At 33.4% G+C, this 21,967-nt stretch overlaps 1 protein-coding gene across 3 annotated transcripts; it reads left to right on the top strand.

Moving 5' to 3' along the window:
* The first annotated feature begins 333 nt into the window (after nt 1-333).
* LOC148623623 (uncharacterized) lies at nt 334-7,483 on the top strand. 3 transcript variants are annotated; one of them, XR_015919465.1, is made up of 4 exons: nt 334-1,200; nt 2,148-2,218; nt 3,649-3,724; nt 4,765-7,483. XR_015919465.1 is itself a non-coding variant. In XM_088565574.1 (3 exons), the coding sequence occupies exons 1-2, from the start codon at nt 525-527 to the stop codon at nt 3,681-3,683; spliced, it is 711 nt and encodes a 236-aa protein (XP_088421700.1). In that variant the 5' UTR covers nt 334-524; the 3' UTR covers nt 3,684-3,724; nt 4,765-7,483. The 3 variants fall into 3 exon arrangements, 1 of the variants encoding a protein (XP_088421700.1); XR_015919464.1 differs by having other exon boundaries at nt 335-1,299; XM_088565574.1 differs by lacking the exon at nt 2,148-2,218.
* The last annotated feature ends 14,484 nt before the right edge of the window (nt 7,484-21,967 follow it).

Below are 21,967 nucleotides of genomic sequence, written 5' to 3'. Positions count from 1 at the left end.
GACCCCAAACATCATCTGCTTAAAATACCAAAGAATCGAGACGGTTTTTCTATGACTGATCGCAATTTTAGTTCGATAAATGAAGATATTACTCGAAAAAAGTCAGTTTATAGCTCCGTCATTGTTTTAAAGGTGTGAATTTTTGAAAAGTTTCATTATTGTCGCCTATGGGAAATAAATAGTACCTTTCTACCAAGAAACATTTCGTTCGAATGAGACAAAAACAGCCATGTGCAATTTAGTAACCCGAACTGGAAAACTAGAAGCCCTTCTATTAGTACATATCGTTACTGAAATACTAGACAATTTAGAAGGGGCGAATGCGTCAAGCAAGGGACGAGTTAAGGTTGTAAAATCAGCCATCTTGGCCGGATGCACAAAGAAGCATTGTTCCAAGAATCCCTGCAAGAATTAGTTTTCGTATTCCTTGAATATCCAATCTGTGATATTGTGAGATTTATTGAGTAATACACTGTCGTTCATACGTACATGAAGAAAGCTTCGTTTTATAATAGCATATAGAAATGGCCCAAGAAAATGAACTGTTCGATGATATATTTAGTGGGGTCGACATAAGCATGGATGGTTCGAGAACTGACGAAGAACTTGTGAGCTACCTCGGTGGCAACAGTCCAAAAGGTCATTTGCATTCTATTGGGCAAAAGAATAACACAGACGATTGTCGTCTTGATCATGTTGTCAGCTCTAGGTCCGGACAAATGTGTATGTCGAGAAATGCAGTCATTGCCCGTGAAAATCGACAGAAAAAGAAAGAATACATTCAGAATTTAGAAAAAGATGTTGAAAGTTTAAGAGCTCAAAATTCAGAACTAATATTGGAATCCCAAGCGATGCAGTCTAGACTTGAAAGCCTTGTATCTGAAGTTGAATACTTGAAAGGTGTCATTGCAAATCAAAGCACATTATCTAGACTGATAGGGTCAATGTGCCATACTCCTGGGGTCAGGTTTTACTCCTCCTTTGCAATGGACAGTGAACAGTTTAAGGAGAATGAAAGACTGGAAACAAAAAACAAAAACAAACGGAAAAATGCAATGATTGGTTGTGAAGATCAAACTAATGACAACTCTGAGCCTAAAACTAAACGATTATCTTCTCGTTTGTCTGAAAAAAAATCATCAAAATCTCTCCAAAGCAGTAATTTCCAACAGCAAAAAGAAAGAAGTAACACTAAAGGAGGTGTGTGTCTTCATGTTTCTGGAGAGGAGGTTTCATTGGAATTCTGTTCAAAATGTTCTAAAAATGCCTTGCATACAAAGAAGGCAGCCCATTTATCAGGTGATCATTCTTATGGTAAAACCCATCTTCCATAATCTATGCAAGCCAGTAGATAGTACTTCATTAAGATTTTCAGTATAAAACTTCCAACAGTTCTGGTAACTTACCCAGTACAGAGGGATACTGGACAGTAGTGGACCTTCAGTAAATTAATGTACAAATGTACATGTTCATGTATATTGTATGTGGCATGGTGTATACACCATAATTGTACTTATATCTTGTGACAAGAAGCTACTGAAAACTGATAAACATATACATTTTGTACTTACACATTTAAAACTGTAATTTACTTATTGTGTACATTCATGTGACCAACATGTACAAATTAGCAGGGGTGTTAATACAGTCAAACCTTGTTAAGTCGAAGTCAAAGGGACCAGGCAAAAAATGTTCAAGTTATCTGAGGTTCAAATCATCCGAGGTCGAGTATAATCCGGAAACGTATTGATCAGTGATTGTTTCGTTTTTTTTTTTTTTTTTTAATTACATACACGTTGTATTGCTTGTACATACATGTATACATGTTCTTCACTTTATCACGAGACTTAGTGGTGTCTTACTCAGCTTTTCGGAAGATAATTTTTGTGTGTTGTGTTTTAAATTCTGAGCAACATGGAATATTTTAGGGGAAATTCTTATTTAATTATTTTTTTTCTATATCGAAAATGTCATTTCCACATTACTGGTTGCTTTGAATAACTCAATATCAAGAGCGACATCAAACCAAAATGTTTGTACAATGTAGATACTATGCATTATTTGTAATAACTCTATTATTACAAGTTATAAGTATTACCTATATATCTCTTTTCCCCTGTATTTAACTGACTACTTTGCATTTACAGAATCAAATGTACTGAAAGAAAAAGTTTTGAAAAGAAAGACATGACAATCAGTTTACAGTGGAGTATTTATGGTCTGTTTCATTTTATTTTTACTTTACTTCTTGATTTCAGAGATTGACAGTTCATCTACATGTAAGTGTGGGATTGAACAAATCACCAATACTCTATTCTTTCATTTTATCAATTTGAAAGTGCTTAAATGGAGGGGCATAATCAGCAAATTTGATAAGGCAGAAAAAAAAAACATGTATGTTGTTTTCTGGTTTCATGCTTATAAAAATAGGTTAGGCACAATAGGTAGGGATTTCTTTTTTTTTTTTTACTTTGAGTTAATGGGGCCAGAATTTCAAGTTTATTGTTCTCAAGCCAAAATGACAATAAAAATGCTACATGTTGTACATAAAAATACATGTAGACAAGAATTTACTGGAAAACACATAACGTAAGATACTAGTACTTCGAACAGATGACTTACAATGTATGTGCTGAGATGTATTATTTACATTGTATTTGTTAAGGCCTTTTTCGCAATGCTGTGCTACATATAAAGATAAAAGACACTTTCCTGGTTTTAGAACCTGGTTCTTGAAATGTCATTTTATAGTTCATGGGATTGCATATGAAATTGGTGCCCTTCATTAGGGTTTCCTTATTTAATGTATTGTATATTTAAATACAATAGCAGAATTCAAAAATTGTATTACATGTGATGTAATGATAATTGTTTAGTATGTAAGATGCTTTCTTTTCTTTGATAACCCTGATTTTCTACAAATGTTTCTTAAATGCTGGAGAACATATGTACATTTATCTTTAAACCATGTCATTGTTGAAAGTAATTTCAAGTAATATGAAACACTAAAAATTATCATTTTTAGTAAAGTTTTCAGTAAATACTCATGGTTTAACTTATTTCCTTATATCAGGTTGAAAAGAGAAGTCCAAGTTTGACTTATAACTTAATGTTTTCTACTTGTACAATGTACTTTTGAGTGGAGTATTGGAAGTTCAAATACAATCTATAAGAATGTTTCATATTACTTCAATTAAATTAGCAAAACTTGCAGGATGTATTCAATGGCTAATGTTAGGGTTAAATGTATGTTTTTCAACTTCTTCAGAAAAATAATTTTAAACTAATTAACTAAAAGGTGTTCAAACTCCAAATACATTTTGCATCATATTTTTGAAACATGTAAATTAACAGAATCTTGATGCTTACATTGTCTCAAAAATTTATTTGGTGAATGAACATTAAAGAGTAAAAATAAATTGAACAACAAGATAAAACTTATTATTGTAAGCAGTGCACTATTACTATAAACTTATTATTGTAAGCAGTGCACTGTTACTATAAACTAACTTTCATAATGCCACTACAAAAAAAATTTTCTGTTGTAAAATGGTATCAATAACATTTGCAGCCATACCTGCAGGCATTGCTCTTAGTCAAACACTTATTATATCATATCTTAATGCAATATTTTACTTTCTATTTCAGTTGATGGCAGGTTGATTAGAGAAGCAATATCTTAAATTGAGAAGCGATATCTAAATTTAAGATGAAAGTGTTTTCGGTAGGTGTTCTTATTTTGACTGACCAGTTTGATAAGATTCAAGGAAATATTTTCATTTTTATTTACTCTAAATGTTTTTTTTTCTTGTGTGACTGAAGTGTAATTAAAGAAGGAAAGCTTTTACAGTGTACATTATATGAAGCAAAGTTCTCCAAGTTTTTTTAACTGTTTTTTTGCTGCTAGCAGCTAGTCTAAGTACATTGCAGCAGTTCACCATAAGTTTAGTTGAATTTTCTGATTTACCAGTTTTACAAATTGCCATTCTTTGACAAGCTTGTGAATAGACATAATGTGTATTTACCTGAATCTAAGAAGTACTTTTTTTTGGTTGAAATTTTCAGCAAAATCTTTCTTCCTTTACTAGCCCAAACATATTTACAAAGGCCATTGGCCAAATAACCAGTGCTAAAATTGTGCACTGTTTTATTGGACTTAATGGGGAATTTATGAACATTTGGCCAATTATATTGATTTGGAACAAAAGGGGTCTATTTGAATATACATTTGCCCTTGATTTCCTATGTATAACTATCAAAGTCAATGCTTTATTCAGGTGTTTGATTTATTTTTGACATGCAGGTACCTTTGGTTTGTAGGAGGTACTTTTAATCATTTCTTTTAAACATGTGAAATTTTAAATTCTGGAGGTAACTTTCAGTAGCTTAGATGGGTAAAAGTACTTGGTACCGACTCTTAATGAAAGGCCTGTTTATTGTTGTTTGAATATTGTAAAAAAATGTGAAGAATCTTCTCTCTACAGTTAGGAAGGGTTTTTTTTTGCCTTTTTATAACTTTAGGGCAGAAAAAAGATAAAAAATCATGAAGATCTGTCTTAAGTTTATCCGTTTGTTTCAGTACTTCTACATTTAAGCAATCGAAATGGTTATTTATACTATTACATTGTGTCTATATAAAAGTGTTTACTTATTATAAATGTAGAGATTGTGCTGCTATTGTTAATGTTAGATAAATTGTCATCTTGTAAATATATCAATTGTAACAGAACTTGTAATAGTCGTTAGTTTTGTTTTTTTCCTTAGTGATGGTTTGGCCTTCATATCACCTGCCTGGAGGCCATAATGCACACTGGATGAAGACTGCTGTAACATTGATGACTACATAAGCATGCTATTTATTTTACCTATACAAGTAGTGCATCAAAAAAATACTTGTTCTCATAATTATTTTATACAAATTGTAATAAATTATTTGAGGCAGAGTTCTCATTGAAAACACTACAATATGTAAACTATATATACTACAATATGTATACTATAGATAAAAAAATAATAAGTTTGATACATTATGCCACATATGTAATGTTCCTAACTACAGTGATGTACTAAAGTTAAGTTTTTCATTGCTTTCAGTTTCTATACGAAAACATTTTCAAAAAATTTTTGAAAAGTAAATTGTGTTTATTATCAGTAGTGGCTGTCTATTGACCTTTCTTAGAATCATTTAAATAAACTCTCTTCTTTCTAGCTTACCTGGCCTAAAAGGCCATGTGAGCTTTTCTCATCACTTGGCACCTGTCGTCGTCATCGTCTGTGATTAACTTTTCTTTAAAAATCTTCTCTGAAACCACCGAGCAAACTTCGATAAATCTTGGTGACGATCATCTTTGGCATGTTTACTCCCAAAATTGTATCCTTTATGGTTCCTTGCCAAAAAACATGACCACTGTTACAAAAAATAAAACATAGGGATATTACCCTATATTTTTGTTTATGTCTCAAAAACCATAACAGATGAAATCTGAGACATCTGAGGCTGGTTGGCTCGAAGAGATCTATCTTCCCTGATAATTTCAAGATACTCAAATGACTAATTTTGGAGTGATTGCCCTTTTCAGCTCACCTTGTCGAAGGCCAAGTGAGCTATTGCCATCAGTTGGCGTTCATTGTTGTCATCTGTTGTTGTTAATTATTTTTCAAAACACTTCTCCTCTGACACCACTTGACCAATTGGAACTTGGTGTGAATGTTCCTTTGGGTATCTTGCATAGAAATGATGTGAGTTTTTTTGATCCGTTCTAAAACATGGCCGCCATTACTAAAAATAGAAAATAGGGGTCAGACAGTAGTTTTTCGCATATATCACCGAAACCATTAAGTTTAGCCAAATTCTATTATAGGTAAAAGTTTTAAGCTTGATGAGGTCTACCTGAGGTCAAATTTTCATTTTAATCTGTTAAACCATGTTGCAGTTATTGCCCTTTTTTCGACGTTTTTTTGCTATTTTGAATGTTATTTCTTTAAAAAATCTCCTCCTCTGACACTACTTGACCAATTGGAACCAAACTTGGTATAAATGTTCCTTGGGGTATCGTGCATAGAACTGATGTTGGGATTTTTGATCCGTCGAAAAACATGGCCACTGTTACTAAAAATAGAACAAAGGGGGCAGACAATAGTTTTTCACAAGTATCTCCAAAGCTGTTAGGTTTAGCAAAATTTAGCTGAAATGACCATTATTATAAGGCCTTCAAAAGTTGTCAGGTGACTCCTGTAAGAGTTGTTGCCCATGAAAGATGAAAAATGACAGTTTTTTTTTCTTTTTTACAGTTTTCAGCCAATATCTTTAAAACTACAAAATAAAGAAACTTTCTATCTCTGAAATGATCATAATGATAGTCCTACCAAATTCTCTTTAGTCTAAATTGTTGGACAACTCCTTGTTAAGTTTATTGCCCTTAAAAGACAAACTTGAACCAGGTGAGCGATCCAGGCTCCTAGGAACCTCTTGTCGCATATACCTTCAAAATCCTTAGGTATAGTCATATTCTGACTGGATAAAAGTGTTAACCATGATGAGGTCTATCTGTGGTCAAATTTCCGTTGTCGTCCGATGATCCATGTCGGAGTTGTTTCCCTTTTTAACGTTTTTTTTTGCTATTTTTTGAATGTTATTTCTTTCAAAAATCTACTCTGACACTGTTTGGCCTATTGGAACCAACCTTGGTATGAAAATTCCTTTGGGTATCCTGCACAGAACTGATGTGGGGATTTTTGATCCATGAAAAAACATGACCACTGTTACTAAAAATAGAACACAGGAGTCCGACAGTAGTTTTTCGCACATATCTCCAAAATTGTTAGGATTAGCTTTCAATGGCTGAAATGATCCTTATTATTAGGACTACAAGTTTTCAGGGATAAAAATTGTCAAACGACTTCTAGCAAGAGTTATTGCCCTTGAAAGGTGGAAATAACGTTTTTATTTTTATTTTTTTTACAGTTTTTCAGCTACTATCTTGAAAACTGATAGAAAGAAAATTTCTGTTGCTGAATCGATCCTTAAGAAGTCCTACCAAAGTCTTCTTGAGTCATAATTGTTGGACAACGTCTTGTTAAATTTATTGCTTTAAAAGGGCAACATTCAACCAGATGAGTGATTCGGGCTCCTGGGGGCCTCTTGGTTTTGCTAATTTTACTTTTATTTTTGCAGTTATTGCCTATTACATTTTTTTATATTTAGGAAACGAAAGCAGATAGATGATCAATGTAAATTGATAAAATGTTCAGTATTTCAATTTCTATTTTAAGTGCAAATTTCAAAAAAATCTGTTAGCCCTTCCTGGAGTTAGGGCCCTTGAAAGTGTCATTTGTAGCTTACCATGCTATCACTTGGGGTTCGTCAGCGTCCGTCGTCGTTCACGATTTTTCAGAACTCTTCGTTTAAGTAGTACAATGCATTTAAGTCATTTCTGAAAATTTGGTCTCATTTTGTTGAAATAAAGCTGTTATGAGGCAGTAATTTCTAGTGTTTTCTCATAAACAATGCATATTTTTGAAATCCTTGGTGTGTGGAGGTTCAAGTCATTTATAAGTATTTAAGTGATTTTTGTTATAAAATCCAGTGGCCATGGTAACATACTGAAAAAAAAATATTACTAGTTTTTAGTACAACTCAGGGGTGCCTTTCAAAACAGCCAAATCAGTGGTGCATGGAGTAGGTGGGAAAAGGGTAAAAATAATAAGACCCTTTTCGATTCATTCTCTCACAATTTTGGTTCCAAAAGTTCGTGCAAAAAATCAGCCATCTGATGCTGAGGAGAGAACCTAATACGACAGGGGACTGAAACGTTTCGGAAACCATTCTTCATTTAAATTACTCCTGTTTACCATGACATATATTACTTCTGTCTGTGTATAAATGCTTTACTATATTTAAACAATTTCAACTGAAGTTTTTCGCATATATCCCAAAACCATTAGGTTAAGCCAAATTGTATAAATTGTCGAAATGATTTTCATTATAAGGCTTTAAAATTCTGCGTTAGGTCAAAGTTGTCAAATGACTCCTTGTTAGAGTTATTGCCCTTGAAAGGTGAAAAACGTTTTAAATGTCGGATTTTTGATCGGTTGAAAAACAAGCCCCGCACTTTCTAAAATAGAACATACGGGTCAGACAGTAGTTTTTCGCGTATATCTCTAAAACCGTTAGATTTAGCCAAACCCTTTCAATTGCTGAAATAATTAATGTTATAAGGCCTTCAAAAGTTACCACTGGATCAAAATTGTCAGGCGACTCCTTGTAAGAGTAATTGCCCTTGAAAGATGAAAAATGACGTTTTTTTTTGTTATCAGCCATTCTTTGAAAACTTTAATGATCCTTATAAGACCTACCAAAGTCTTCATGAGTCAAAATTGTTTGACAACTCCGTGTTAACCTGTTAACCTGTTCCACTCAACCGAATTTCTTTTGTCATACATCAATAGAATCGGAATGAAATAAGGAATCTATCTGTATCTGGCAAAAAGTCGTGAGGAATAGTGGAACAAAATAATCTTTCGCCGACTGTGACAGATTAAAAAAATTCACCGCAAAACATATTTCTAATATGATTTTCTTGGCTAATCTGACGATTCATTTCTTTTTTTTCCCAGCAAAATTTGGGACAAATACATTAATACAAATTATCTTGTCAAATTTTAACAAATTTGGTTGCGATTAACAGGTCGGGCAAAAGCATTATATAATTGAGTTGAAAGATGTCACTACAGGAAATGATCACGTGATTCACCAGGTAAAATCCCAATAAATCGAAAGTAGAAAAATCCCGTATTTTAAAACCTCTTGAACAGCAATTTTAGGAATTTCAAAACAGTTTTACTGTAGAATGCAACATACAAGGTTTTTTTTATTTTCTCTTAGAACAGCCTTAACCGTCCTGCGTTGCTCGAAGTAATCGGAAACCTGCGTCTGCCAGACCCGCGGTTACTATATCCAATGAGAAACCTCCTTACAAAATCGTGATGCATGTCCAAATGATTCTGTAAACTGATTAGCATACAAAATAGACTTCAGTGACAAAATTCAATTTTGTCTCACAAAATTGACTTTTGTGACATAAAGTATACTTTTGTCTCACAAAATCGATTTTTATGACACAAAATAGAATTTTGTCCAACAAAAGTCAATTTTGTGACAAAGAATTGACTTTTATGACAAAAAAAATTGAAATTTGTAGTATGTTATAACTTATGTTAATCAGAATTCATTTTTGTTGAACAAAATTCACCTTTGTCTGTACAAAATTGAATTTTTAGTACAAAACCACAAGAGTCCCATTCGGTGCCTCGTACAAATAAAATGCATTAAATACATGAAACAGCTGGCTATATTTTTATTGTCTTGCAAGACAAATAATCGACCTAGATTAGTTCGTATGTATGTGTCATCTGGTAACCTTAATCCGCGCATGTGCTGTAAGGGTCGCTTCTTTGATAGCAAATCTGATTGCAAGCGAAAGTGGTTATTCAACGGCAAGGAAGACCAACGGACTCAAGCCGTAAAAGAAAAAAGTTCAAATATAACGCAAGGATCCTTCTGAAATTTACGTATTGTGATATAATGCGGCTCAAATGTGTTCATTATTTATTTGAAAACTAATCAAGAAATAGATGAAATGAAATGAAAACAAGGCACGTGCTTACCTGTGTTTCCGTTATTGTCCTGTCGGCAATCTTCGGAAGTAATGGCGAAAAATAATTAGATCAGACCTATCGATCTACTCTGATTAAATTAAACGTTGTTTTCAAAATATTCGGTAGGTTGTTATCGACATTAATTGCTTCAATTGCATTACTACAAACTTTCATTGAATCAGCAAAGTTCAGTTGAATCAAAACTGAACAAATTTGGCATCTAATGCAGCTTTAACAAGGTGAGCGATTCAGGCTCCTGGGAGCCTCTAGTTAAAGCTATTAAACCAGGTGAGCGATTCAGGCTCTTGAGAGCCTCTTATTTGGCAATAACTTCACAAGTATTGGTCCAGAGTTTTCATAACACATACCACTTAAAAAGCAGGTGTTCTCTACACTGCAACTCTTCTGAAGTTACTGCATAAAATATAAAATTTTCACAAACTTTATCCCATATTAAATGTGCAGTTGTTTTATGTGGTCAACTGAATAACATTCGAGGGTTCCATGGAGACATCTAATCCACAAACCCTCGTAAATAACTGACTGGAATAAGATGAAAGGATGAAATCTTCACTAATTATGTATCACATGATGTCATTGTGCACCTATTTTGTTTTCCATCTGAATGACATTTGGGGGCTTCCTTATGGGCTTAGTTATTGGTCCACACAGGGGGACCATCTTATCTACAACTCCTCTAAAACCACTGAATGGCATTTGTTGAGTTATGAAACTTTTACAATGATGCAGCAGTTTTGTTTATTCATCTGAATTATTTTTGGGGTTTCCTAACGCAAAAGTGGACTTTTGGTCATTGGTCAATAAGGAGTGGAGACATCATCTTATCCATAAATCTTCTAAAACCGCTGAAAAGAATTCAGTGAAATATTCACTTATAAATATACAACCGCAAAAATTATGTAAAAGCAGTATCAAGCTTAAATTGTGTGTCTATACTTGCCCGAGCTGTCCAGTCAAGTTGCACACCGCAAAGCATTTTATTGTTACAACTTTTGTTTAAAAAACAAACCAGTGGGATGAGTTTAGTGAGTATTTCTTTTGCATGTCTGTTTATTGAATAACACTATAATAATAAAGTTGAAGAAGACAGCACTTTCCCTTTATCCGTTACACCCTTCATTTCGTTCATTTTAATGCTAATAGAACGTAGCTTCGAGGATATAATTTGACTGTCCTTGTTCAGATAAACCACAAAAATCCCCCAAAATCTTTCGTAACGGAGTGTTAACCAATCAAACGCATGATATGAGTGACGCTGACGATCAGCTGATTGTTCCTATACTTGGTGTAATTGCCGTTTTCGTGCTAAGAATATATACTCAATACTTTGAACTCATATGCGGTATTTGTAATATATGATCATGGTTCATGGCCATTATGAAAATAGTTCATGAAAATCATTTATGTACTTTAGTAAGCGAAACTTTTTATATATTTATCACAGTAGCAACTTTTTTTCTCTCCTAAAAGCAGTATTCGGAAGATGTTATTTTAATGGCGAAGTTTTGTTGTTTCAATACCTTAGTCGACTGCGTTTTCATGAAGCAATTGAGTGACCCGAATTCGCAAGTCTCTATTAATACCAGCATTTGAAGATTACATGTATTGTTTCTTTTATGTACGTGTATCTACAAAAAGAGCTCTAAACTGCCTTAATTGCCCAACTGGTAATATTAGAAATCTGGTTACTAATTTATTTGATTCCAGCAGAACATTTTTTTTTATTTACAGAGGCCTATCCAAATACACTGGACATTTTTGTAATATCCATTTTTATATTGCCCTATCATAGAAATCATATCAACTGAAAGGGTATTCTATCTATACATGAAGCTACGACATGTACTACAAGTATTACAAGCATGGTTTTCAAGATAAAATTCGAAGAACACTTTCTTTGTTCAGTACAGTTCTACTAGTGCCGCGGACGGCTAAGGATTTTTCGATTTTTTTTAATGGGCCCTGAGGGTATACGACTATATCATGTCAATGGAAAGATAAATCAATGTAGTTTTTGAATATCGTTCTTTTCTAACTGAAAAGTGGTAAAGTTTCCCACTATTTTGCATTAATTATAGAAGGGGTCAAAGATCAATCGACCCCAGTACACTTTGATAAGTGATTTAAGTGAAATCGTTCATTGTAGGTATATGAAAACAAGTAATATGTAAAGATCATATGTACAGAATTTCAAAACTGTAAAAAAGAACCCTTTTCGACAAAAGTTGACTTTATAATTACGAACAAAAATGCCCCTAAAATAGGTTGCATTTTAGTGCATTTTCAATGATTAAGATATAAGATACCGTAGAATATTACAATGTATATCTTAGTATTCTTTACTGAATAACGAATAAAATAAACACAACATTCTCGATTCGATCTGCAACATGAGCTTTACAAAATGAGTTTGAAGTTGCAAATTTTTACATTTTTACACTATTAATTGTACTAAAATTGTATAACACGGAATCGTTTCCGGACATTTTGTCTAGTTTCCGGACTGTTTTAGGCTAAAAACCACTAATTCCACTTTCCATAGGCTTCTATGCTAATTTCACAATATTCAATGGCTTCTCTGGACTTTACCTTAACTTTAACCTGCAGAGGACTATATATCAGCATGATTCTACATATGTCAGCTCACAATCCTCGGAATGGCATGTGGGGTTAGCAGACTTGCAGTGCAGTACTGGTCACTGGAAGTGAAGGGTCTATAAATAGCATGGGAAATCCCAGTGTTTTCACAAGATAGGGGTATATTTAAAAATCATTATGGAGATTAGGCTTCACATCACAAGAAGCAAAATGCGCCTATAAAATGTACAGAAATGTTTTTCCTTTCAGAAAAATAACTGACATCATGTGCACGTGATTAAAATGCAAAGTTGAAGACTTGACAGTCTCCTGAAATCATATTCTACTTTCAGAAATTGATTAATCATGCTGGTATATAGTCCTCTACAGGTTAAAGTTAAGGTAAAGTCCATAGAAGCCATTGAATATTGTGAAATTAGCATAGAAGCCTATGCGAAGTGGAATTGGTGGTTTCTAGCCTTTATGAGAGACACATGTAAAGTATCTAGTCCGCCTTAGGTTTTGATGAAAAGGTTTTGAGATTAATTTTTGTACATACAAAAATCATGCATATTGTTTGTTGTTGCATTTGTCTTTATATGCTTGGACTTCATATAAAACGTTTAAGATTTAACCATAAATCAGGGATTCTCAAACAAAAAATGCGACTCGTGGGGTTCATGATAAGGCTGGATTTCGTAATAAATTTGACAATACATAAACTGTGAACTCTGAACTTTGCATGGAATCATGTGCAAACACGTTCTTGCTTGTTGTCACACTATTTATGTCTTATGATGTTTAACTGTGCACCAGGCTGATGCTTGTAATGCAATATCCTCTAGAGTGGCAGATCCACACAGTGAAAAGGAAAGTGATAGCCGGGGTCTCTCAGAAAAGGGTGTGTGTGCTGCTAGGATATTATAAACTGTTTTTTTTTTGTCAATTTACACATGAAAATGACAAATTTTCCAATAAAAAGGGGAGTGCAAAATCCCATGCACCCTGCTGGATCGGCCGCTGCTGTGAACGGATTACACTAAACGAGTTGATAAAAACAAACCAGATTCCTTGTAAAAATTCTAACGCAAAAAGAAGAAAGAAGTTCAGACGCAATAAAAACTTCTATGATTTTTTACCTCTCAGAAAGACTCCAGTTTTAGTAGCCGTATGAATAGGACACAATGGTTTACAGCATAGTTGTTATAGAATATTAGTTCATAGGAAATATGATTGTCCAGGCCAGGGGCGGATCAAGAATATCAAAAAAGAGAGGCTCTGATCAAGATGTTTGAAAATAGGATGCAATCTATGGTTTGCTATATTTACTGTCTATAAGTTGTTATAAACTTACTTTTTTGCGGTGTAAACATACATGTACAGAGCAGTTGTAGTAAGTGGTTTGTGCATTGAATTGTGCGTTACTTCAGTTGTCATATTGTGACATGGTAGAATAGTTGTTTTGAATATTGACAATGTCAAAGTCTCAATTTTTGGGCAGCTAATCATGTTTGTCTGCTTCACGCAAAGAATGAATAAAAGAGCCACTTGATGGTTCACTCTGATTCTGATTTGCTATAATCTAAACCAATAAGAATTAAACTGAATATGGGATCACAACTGTAAAAGCATATTGGCTACCCTAGGGTTACGGTCTTGCCCCCTCCCTTCACGCAATGGGAGGGAGAGGGACAGGACTGTAACCCTTGCCTAAGGAAGATGCTGTAAAATCTAGGAATCGGAAATAAGCCATTCATAATTTGGAAACTTTTCATCGGTCTATATGATAGTAAAGGCCAATTTTATTTGAAATAATCCATTTACAAATAATCTTTGTAACTTTCTCTTTTTTGACCGTCAAAAGGCGAGAAAAGGCGTTCAAATTAATATCCTACCAATGAACCTGGTCCAAACCCGTTTTTTTTATCAAGCCTGGCTTGCTAATAATTCTTTAAATTTATGTTTTTCTTATGACTATTTTTGTATTTTTGGTGCTTTAAAACGAACATTGTTGAGCGCTCGATTATTGAATGACAGAAAAAAATATGTCAAACTCTTATTTATCTGCTTAAAGAGCACTTAAAATATTGATCAAGTCAAAAAGTAAGTTAATTTGTACCAACAGACGGAAAAGATTTCGTATTTTACAATTTTAGTATAATTAGTGGTTAAAATATGTGAAAATTTGCAACATGAAACACATTTTGTAAAGCTCATGTTGCAGATTGAATCGAGAACGTTGTGTTTATTTTATTTTTATTCAGTAAAGAATACTCAGATATACATTGTAATATTATACGGTGTCTTTTTATCTCTTAATCATTGAAAATGCACTAAAATTCAACCAATTTTAGGGGCAATTTTGTTCTGTGATTAAATAGTCAACTTTCGTCGGAAAAAGTTCTTTTTTTTACATTTTTGAAATTCTATACATGTGACCTTTACATGTTACTTGTTTTCTAACAATAAATACAATAAATGATTTCACTTAGATTACTTACCAAAGTGTACTGGGGTCGATTGATCTTTGACCCCTCCTCTAATTAATGCAAAATAGCAGAAAACTTTACCGTTTTTCACTTTGATGAGTAGGATATTCAAAAACTACATTGATTTATCTTTCCGTTGACATGTGATACAGCCGTATACCCTCTAGGCCCATTAAAGTTAGAAAACTAAAGCACTTTTTGATACCTGTCCGTAGCACTAACACACAATTACTTGAAAACTCTTCCACCAGTTTTAATAAAATTTGATTGTGTTTTCACTCGACTTAGAAAAAAAATGCTATCACATAATGATTTGACACCGTGCTTTGTTGTCAATGCATGTCTATAGACACTTAGTTTCCTGTGATTATTACATGTAATGAGTTGGTTGCTCAAGTTTTAAATCCAAAAGGAAGGTTGGTATTGATTTTATTGAGATACAACCTCAACCATTAGGGCCAAAAACAAGCATTTCATAGAATTGACTCATGTAACTCAAGTAAAAGCAAATGAGTTGCTGTACAACTTTTTATACCACTAAGGTTAGAATGATTTTGAACCTTTAAGGAATGATGGTCCAAAAAGGGCCAGAAACCAGCCTTTTCCTGAAGTACCAGGTACAAGTAAATTGATCTTTTTGAGATTGTACTGCAAGGTGCCATTTTGAGGGTTGAACTAGGGGTCAAAAACAAGCATTTGCCTGATATCTGGGAGATAACGTTAGTAAAATAGAACTGATGTTATTGAAATTATACTTCAATGTGCCTTTTCTTCAAAGGAAAGTTCAGAATGATTTGAACCAAATGAGTGCCAAAAATATAAGGAAAGCTCAGATATGATTTGAACCAAATAAGGTCGGAAAAAAGGCCACATTGATTGTGGTGAAATTCTCATCCTGTGTCAATGCAATCAGAATTCAAAGCTGCATCATCCTTGAATAATGTGTCCATACCTGCCCGTACACTTTCAAAGTTCAACCCTGCAGTCATTCGAAGCTGTCATAGAGGACGTATTTTACTGGGTTATGGGATTTTCACTAAAGAGTGTAAGAAAAGTTCTTACCTGTAACTATGTAATCTATAACAACTATGCCGCTTCCTTTTCGAGTTGTAGGACTTAAAAACTTCCGAGAGAAATATCCTTATTCAATGTAACTGATAGATACCGCACTGTTTATATCTGTTAAACAAAATATATCTTAGAGTCCAGATTTATAGCAACAAACCTACATGAAGCGAAATAATCAATCCTTAACATGACATAGCAAAAAGCTCAACACTTCCCTGCAAGTACACCCTCAGGAAAGAAACATTGTAATGTATATGTATACAACTTGTCTTATAATATATAAATCTAAATCTTTAAATAGTTTCTAAAGAATAAGACTTCCAAGTCTGAAGACAAGTACCCTCCATTTCCTCTATGTATAGCAGAGGAAATATCAGTTATTTTCCCCCCTAATGTCGAATATCGAACATCGAATATCCAACGTACTTGATCTCGGTCAAGGTTTTCGTGTAATAACTAGAAAATTTATTTGGAGATTATTACCGTACCCTTGAAAAACACTTTTTTTTGGGTTCCTGGCCATGACGAGTGAAAGATTCTAAGAGCTCTCTATGAAATTGTACTACTAAGTTCGATACCACTAATAGTTGTATATCAATAAGAGATATGGCCCTTACTTTTTTGAAACGATGCGCCGAAAAGAGGTCAAGGATAGGCATTGTCTTCAATTTTGTATTAGTTACTTACTTCTTACTTCTAATTGCAAATTGTAAAGTACATTCATTTTGGTCAGACTCTAACATTCACAGCCGCATCGTTTGACTGCTGTGTTCATTGTTCAATCTTGCGGTCGACTAAAGCTGTGCCATGCAAAGCATTTTATTATATCTCCGCTTTGCAAGTGGGGACATATAGTGATAGGGGCATCTGGTACGTTCTTCCTTTCGTTACGTAGAGGGATACCAATCTCTTATCCGATACTTCTAGCTCCAACACTACTGAATGGAATTAAATGAAACTTTCACAGAACCTTTATTACATATTCCCATTGTGCACCTCCTATTTTAGATTTTGATATGAATGTATTTTTAGGTCTCACATTATCAGAACATTGAATTTGTTATTCCCGACTTTGGAGTACCCATCTCTTATCCGTCACCCTTTCTACACAACTGAATTGAAATTTATCATTGATACTTTCACAGAATGCTTATTGTACATCTCGTATTTCAGGTTTTGATCCAAAACAATTTTAAGGTCAAAAGGTGCATTTTATAAAATGGGTATTTTGGGGTTTCAATTTAGTGAACGTTGCACTCAGTTTTTTTTCTAGTTTGTAAATCGCTACTGATGTGATTGGTCCGTGGGCATTCGATGAATGCATACTACACGTTCATGTGACCAATTTCGTGTTAATTACTCAACTCTAACATGCAACATCTTAAAAGTACAATGTCTAATTTAATAGAACTTATAAACTTTTTTTGCCGTTCAAAGTTCAATTGTAATATGTCCGTATATGTACTACAAAATCAACACGATGAATTTGATAGGATGTATAACACTGTTATTTTACGAAACATACAAATAATTAATTATTACGGTCATGATCTTAATCCACTTCTTTAATTATCAGAGAACTGATTACGACAATGATGAATTAAAAATCACACTTTAGCTGCATTGTTAAATCCTTAAATAATAATAATTTATATTAATACAAGTGTGGAAACTGACTAGTATTGCCCGAGAGGCAAGTATGGATGCAGACTGGTGATGCCCGAAGAGCAAATTCGTAAATTCGCGTAGTCTTAAATGTGTTTGCATTGGCTAGAAAATAAAAATATTGTAGTATTTTACAGTAATTGATGCCATGGGTGCACTTCCATACTTCTTTTATAGGGGGTGCCGCTGTGATTCTGTATCCCACACTATTCAAATGCAAAATATTCAATTTTCGAAACTGAAAGATTCTATGAAAGTTTCATTAAATTCCATTCAGTGGTGTAGGATAAGTAAAATTGGGATATGGGAATTTCTCTGCGTAACGGAAGAAAGGAAGGACACCTTTACTACTATAAAGAAGATATTTCCTCTGCTATACATAAAGAAAATGGGGGGGGGGGGTACTTGTTTTTCAGTGTTGAAGTCCTATTACTCAGAAACTAAGGTTTAGATTTACATATTATGAGACAAGTCGTATACATTGCAATGCTACTTTCCTGAGGGTGTACTTGCATGGATGTGTAGAACTTTGCTATGTCATGTTAAGAGTAATCAAGGGAACCAAGGTTATAGCGGTAATCAAAAGAATGCAATCCAGGGACAAAGACCAGACATGGAAAACAGACATACACAACAAAGAACACAAAGTAACTAAAATCATACACACAAAGCAACAAAAGCAAATTAGAAACTCGGATTCCACTAAAAACTGTGAGCATGGACCAGGTGCAACGTTATTGACTATTTCGCTTAAAGTAGGTTTGTTGCTATAAATCTGGACTAAGTTTTTTTTGTTTTAAAGATACAAACAGTGATATATAATTGAAAATATAAATTGGGTGGTATGCTTAAATTTAATTCAAAATTACCTCTGTATGACTATATGTCAGAATTAACTTAAATGACCTGACATTACAATGATAACTACACTATAATTCCCTGCAAAAACTAACACACCTACAGTGTATGTCATATATTTAAATCTTTGTGCTCTAAAAAATAAAAAAAATGTAACGATCCCATAACCCAGTAAAATACATCTTCTATGACAGCTTCATATGACTGCAGGGTTGAACCATAAAAACGAAGGGCAAGTATGGACACACTATTCAATGTTGATACAGCTTTGAATTCTGATTGCATTGACACAAAATAAGAATTTCACCTAAATCAATGTGACCTTTTTTTCGGATTTTATTTGGTTCAAATCATATCTGAACTTTCCTTCGGAGAAAATAAATTCACCAGAATCAATGTGGTTCTCATTTGGTTCAAATATGTGAACTTTCCTTTGGAGAAAAGGCACATTCTGGTATAATTTCAAACAGATCAGTTCTATTTTACTAAAGTTATCACCCAGACATCAGGAAAATGCTTGCTTTTGATCCCGAGTTCTTAATAAGATCAAGTCACAACCCCCAAAATAACACCTTGCAGTACAGTCTCAAAAAGATCAATTTACTTGTACCTGGTACTTCAGGAAAATGCTGGTTTCTGGCCCTTTTTTGGACCATCATTCCTTAAAGATTCAAAACCAGTCTAACTTAACTGGAATACTTGCTTTTGACCCTAATGGTTGAAGTCATATCTCCCAAAATCAATACCAACCATCCTTTTGGATTTGAAAACTTGAGCAATCAACTAATACTTATATAACATGCAATTATCACAGGAAAGTAAGTGTCTATGGTCTTGCATTGACAACAGAGAACAGTGTCAAATCATTATGTGACAGCAATTTTTTCTAAGTCGAAAAAAAAAAAACACAATTAATCAAATTTTATTAAAATTGGTGTGGTGGATGAGTTTTCAAGCAAACGTACATCACACGAAATATTAGAAGACATGATGCTAAAATTTATATGAAGTGTATATCAACGTAAAGACTCAACTTAAAGGATATTTACACAGAATGTAAACTTAAATTACCCCTTCTCAGAATTGTTTTAACCGCTTCCAATTGAGATGAACAGGGCACCGCGGGGTCCCAACTTCATTTAATAGAAAAAATGTTGACTAACGTGGTGTTGTAAATAGGACACAGATGTATAACATTGGGGGGTACACACATTTCATCCATATTTTAAATTGATATTTATAAGAAAGTGTTGCTACTGTGATAATTAAATAACACTATGACAATAAAGTTGAAACAGACAGCACTTTCCGTATATCCGTTACATCCTTCATTTCGTGCATTATAAAGCAAGGACATCGTTGCTTTGAGCAGATAATTTGACTGTCTTTGTGGAAAGAAACCACAAAAATTCCCCAAAATCTTTCGTAACACATTGTAAGCCAATCATTTGCACGATATGAGTGACGCCGACCATCAGCTGACTCTTCCTATACTTGGTTTTATTTTGGTTTTCGTGCTTTCATATATACTCAATACGGTTAGACCCGGTTTGCACTCATATGTGGTATTTGTAATAGATGACGGACAGAGGGGTTTCTTAATCTTTAACCCAGAAAAATATTTTTTGGGATAAAATCAACACTTTCAAGTGTATGTAAGACAGTAAAGTCAGTCAACTTAATGGCGCACGCCAGTCAGTTGATGAGAAATCTCCAAGACCAAAAAAATAATGTTATGTTTCCATTCTAAAATTTTATCGGGTCGGAAGGTAGGGATTTATTTTTATTGAAAATGTTTAAAATTGAATAATTTTTAGTGACACCAACACAATGAACAAAAAATGCAAAAAAAATAATAGACTTAGTCGACGACATAATCCCAAAAGGGATTATTAACGACCAAGAGCACACTCATTTTGTTGCAAAACATATGGTATTGAGGAATCTGTTGAGTTGGGGTAGTCCAATTAGCTGCTTATCACTGTAATATGAAGTTTCGGGGAATCTACATTATACATATAGACATTATGTACACGTAAAAGTACAGTGTACATGTAAGTACACTCCCGAGGAGCTCCAACGGTTTTTAGTTTTGCTATAAATGTATACTTGTATGTCAGACTGCATGTACTGACAACTCATAATATGATTTTTAATTAAATCATTTTTTTGTTAATGACTTTATGCCAATAAAGTAAAGTTTCTACATGTACATAAAAATATAATTTTAGTCAAATTCATACTTAACATTTGTTAAAAGGGTAGCGGTTTTATTAAGACATTAATACTGCACACGTAAAAATAACTAATTATGTATGGAAGATAAATAAATGAAGATAACAGATATTTACAATGAATTTCTCAAAATACGTGAAAATTTACACTATGCAGATAACCTATAAAGCTGTAAACAAATCTTTGTCCTTTCGATCAATGATCTGTGATATGCATATCCTATGACAAAAGATTATTTATGAAAACGCCAATTTTACAGATAACTCACACGTACTTTAAATGTACCATGTACAAATTAGTTCATTTTAAACCAAATCAATATACTCAAATCAAACCAAAACAAAAATACATGATCTATTATATTTTAACCTAATTAGACGCAGTAAACTCGAATACAAAAGAAAAATATATAAATAAATCACACACACACACACACACACATCTAATGATTACCATCACAATGTTTAAATCTAAATTTCGACGGAAGCATGCAATGTTACAATTGCAACACCTCTTCCTTCTACAAACAGTCTATCCATGATATCTGCTTCCCAGGGAAAGACAAAGTAACTAGATAAGGATCTCCGTCATAATAAATTATCTTGTAAACTGGTAGAAGGAGTAGAAGACAATGTGATTTTTTTTCAAAGTCAAATTCACCCACACACGCACACAATGTAAACGACGAGCAGGCCTAAGGTGTAAGAACACTACAACAAATTGAGCGAAAGAGAAAAACAAACGAATTGAATTAAAAAATCACCTGTCAATCACTTGGAAGGTGAAGAATTGATGTTTAAGAACACATAGAACAATTTTAACGAACAAGCAACAAACATGAAAGCGGATACGGAACCAATCCCAAGTTCCTGTACCATTAAAGTAAACAGAATTACAGGGCCCTTCGCGTGAAGCCATTGAAAAATTACTACACATTTATTTGTAACTATACCGAATTGTCTTGCTGGTTTGCTGTCTATCATTTTTGTATTATTTTAGTTTAAACAACGAAAACAGATATGTGCTATATACTGATTGCTTGACTGGTATTGTTGTAGACTTTTCAAAGACAGCTTGTGCTGTTGTATTATGAATAAAGGGTAATAACAAAATAACAGAAAATCCATATTTTACGTAACAAAAGTTGTATACAATTCTGTATTTTAAAGAAAACCTAATATTACAATTAACTAAATCAAGAATGATAACGTTTGTAATGTGCTAATTTCATATACAAACTCTATGTTTTTGACTCAAAAGTACAATAACGGATTGACAGATTGAGATTGGTTATATTGTTACTGTCTTTTTTCTGAATTAGAAATAAACACAGTAAATTAAAAAAAAAAAAAAAAAAAAAAAAAAAAAAAAATTCAGGTTGGTTTTTGGGTGCATTA

The sequence above is a fragment of the Perna viridis genome, chromosome 2 (assembly GCF_037379345.1).
Source record: "Perna viridis isolate PV_CMFRI_1.1 ecotype Kerala chromosome 2, ASM3737934v1, whole genome shotgun sequence".
In the NCBI taxonomy this organism is placed as follows: Eukaryota; Metazoa; Mollusca; class Bivalvia; order Mytilida; family Mytilidae; genus Perna; species Perna viridis.
Note: the sequence above shows the minus strand (reverse complement) of the source record. Positions and strands in the feature narration are given on the sequence as shown.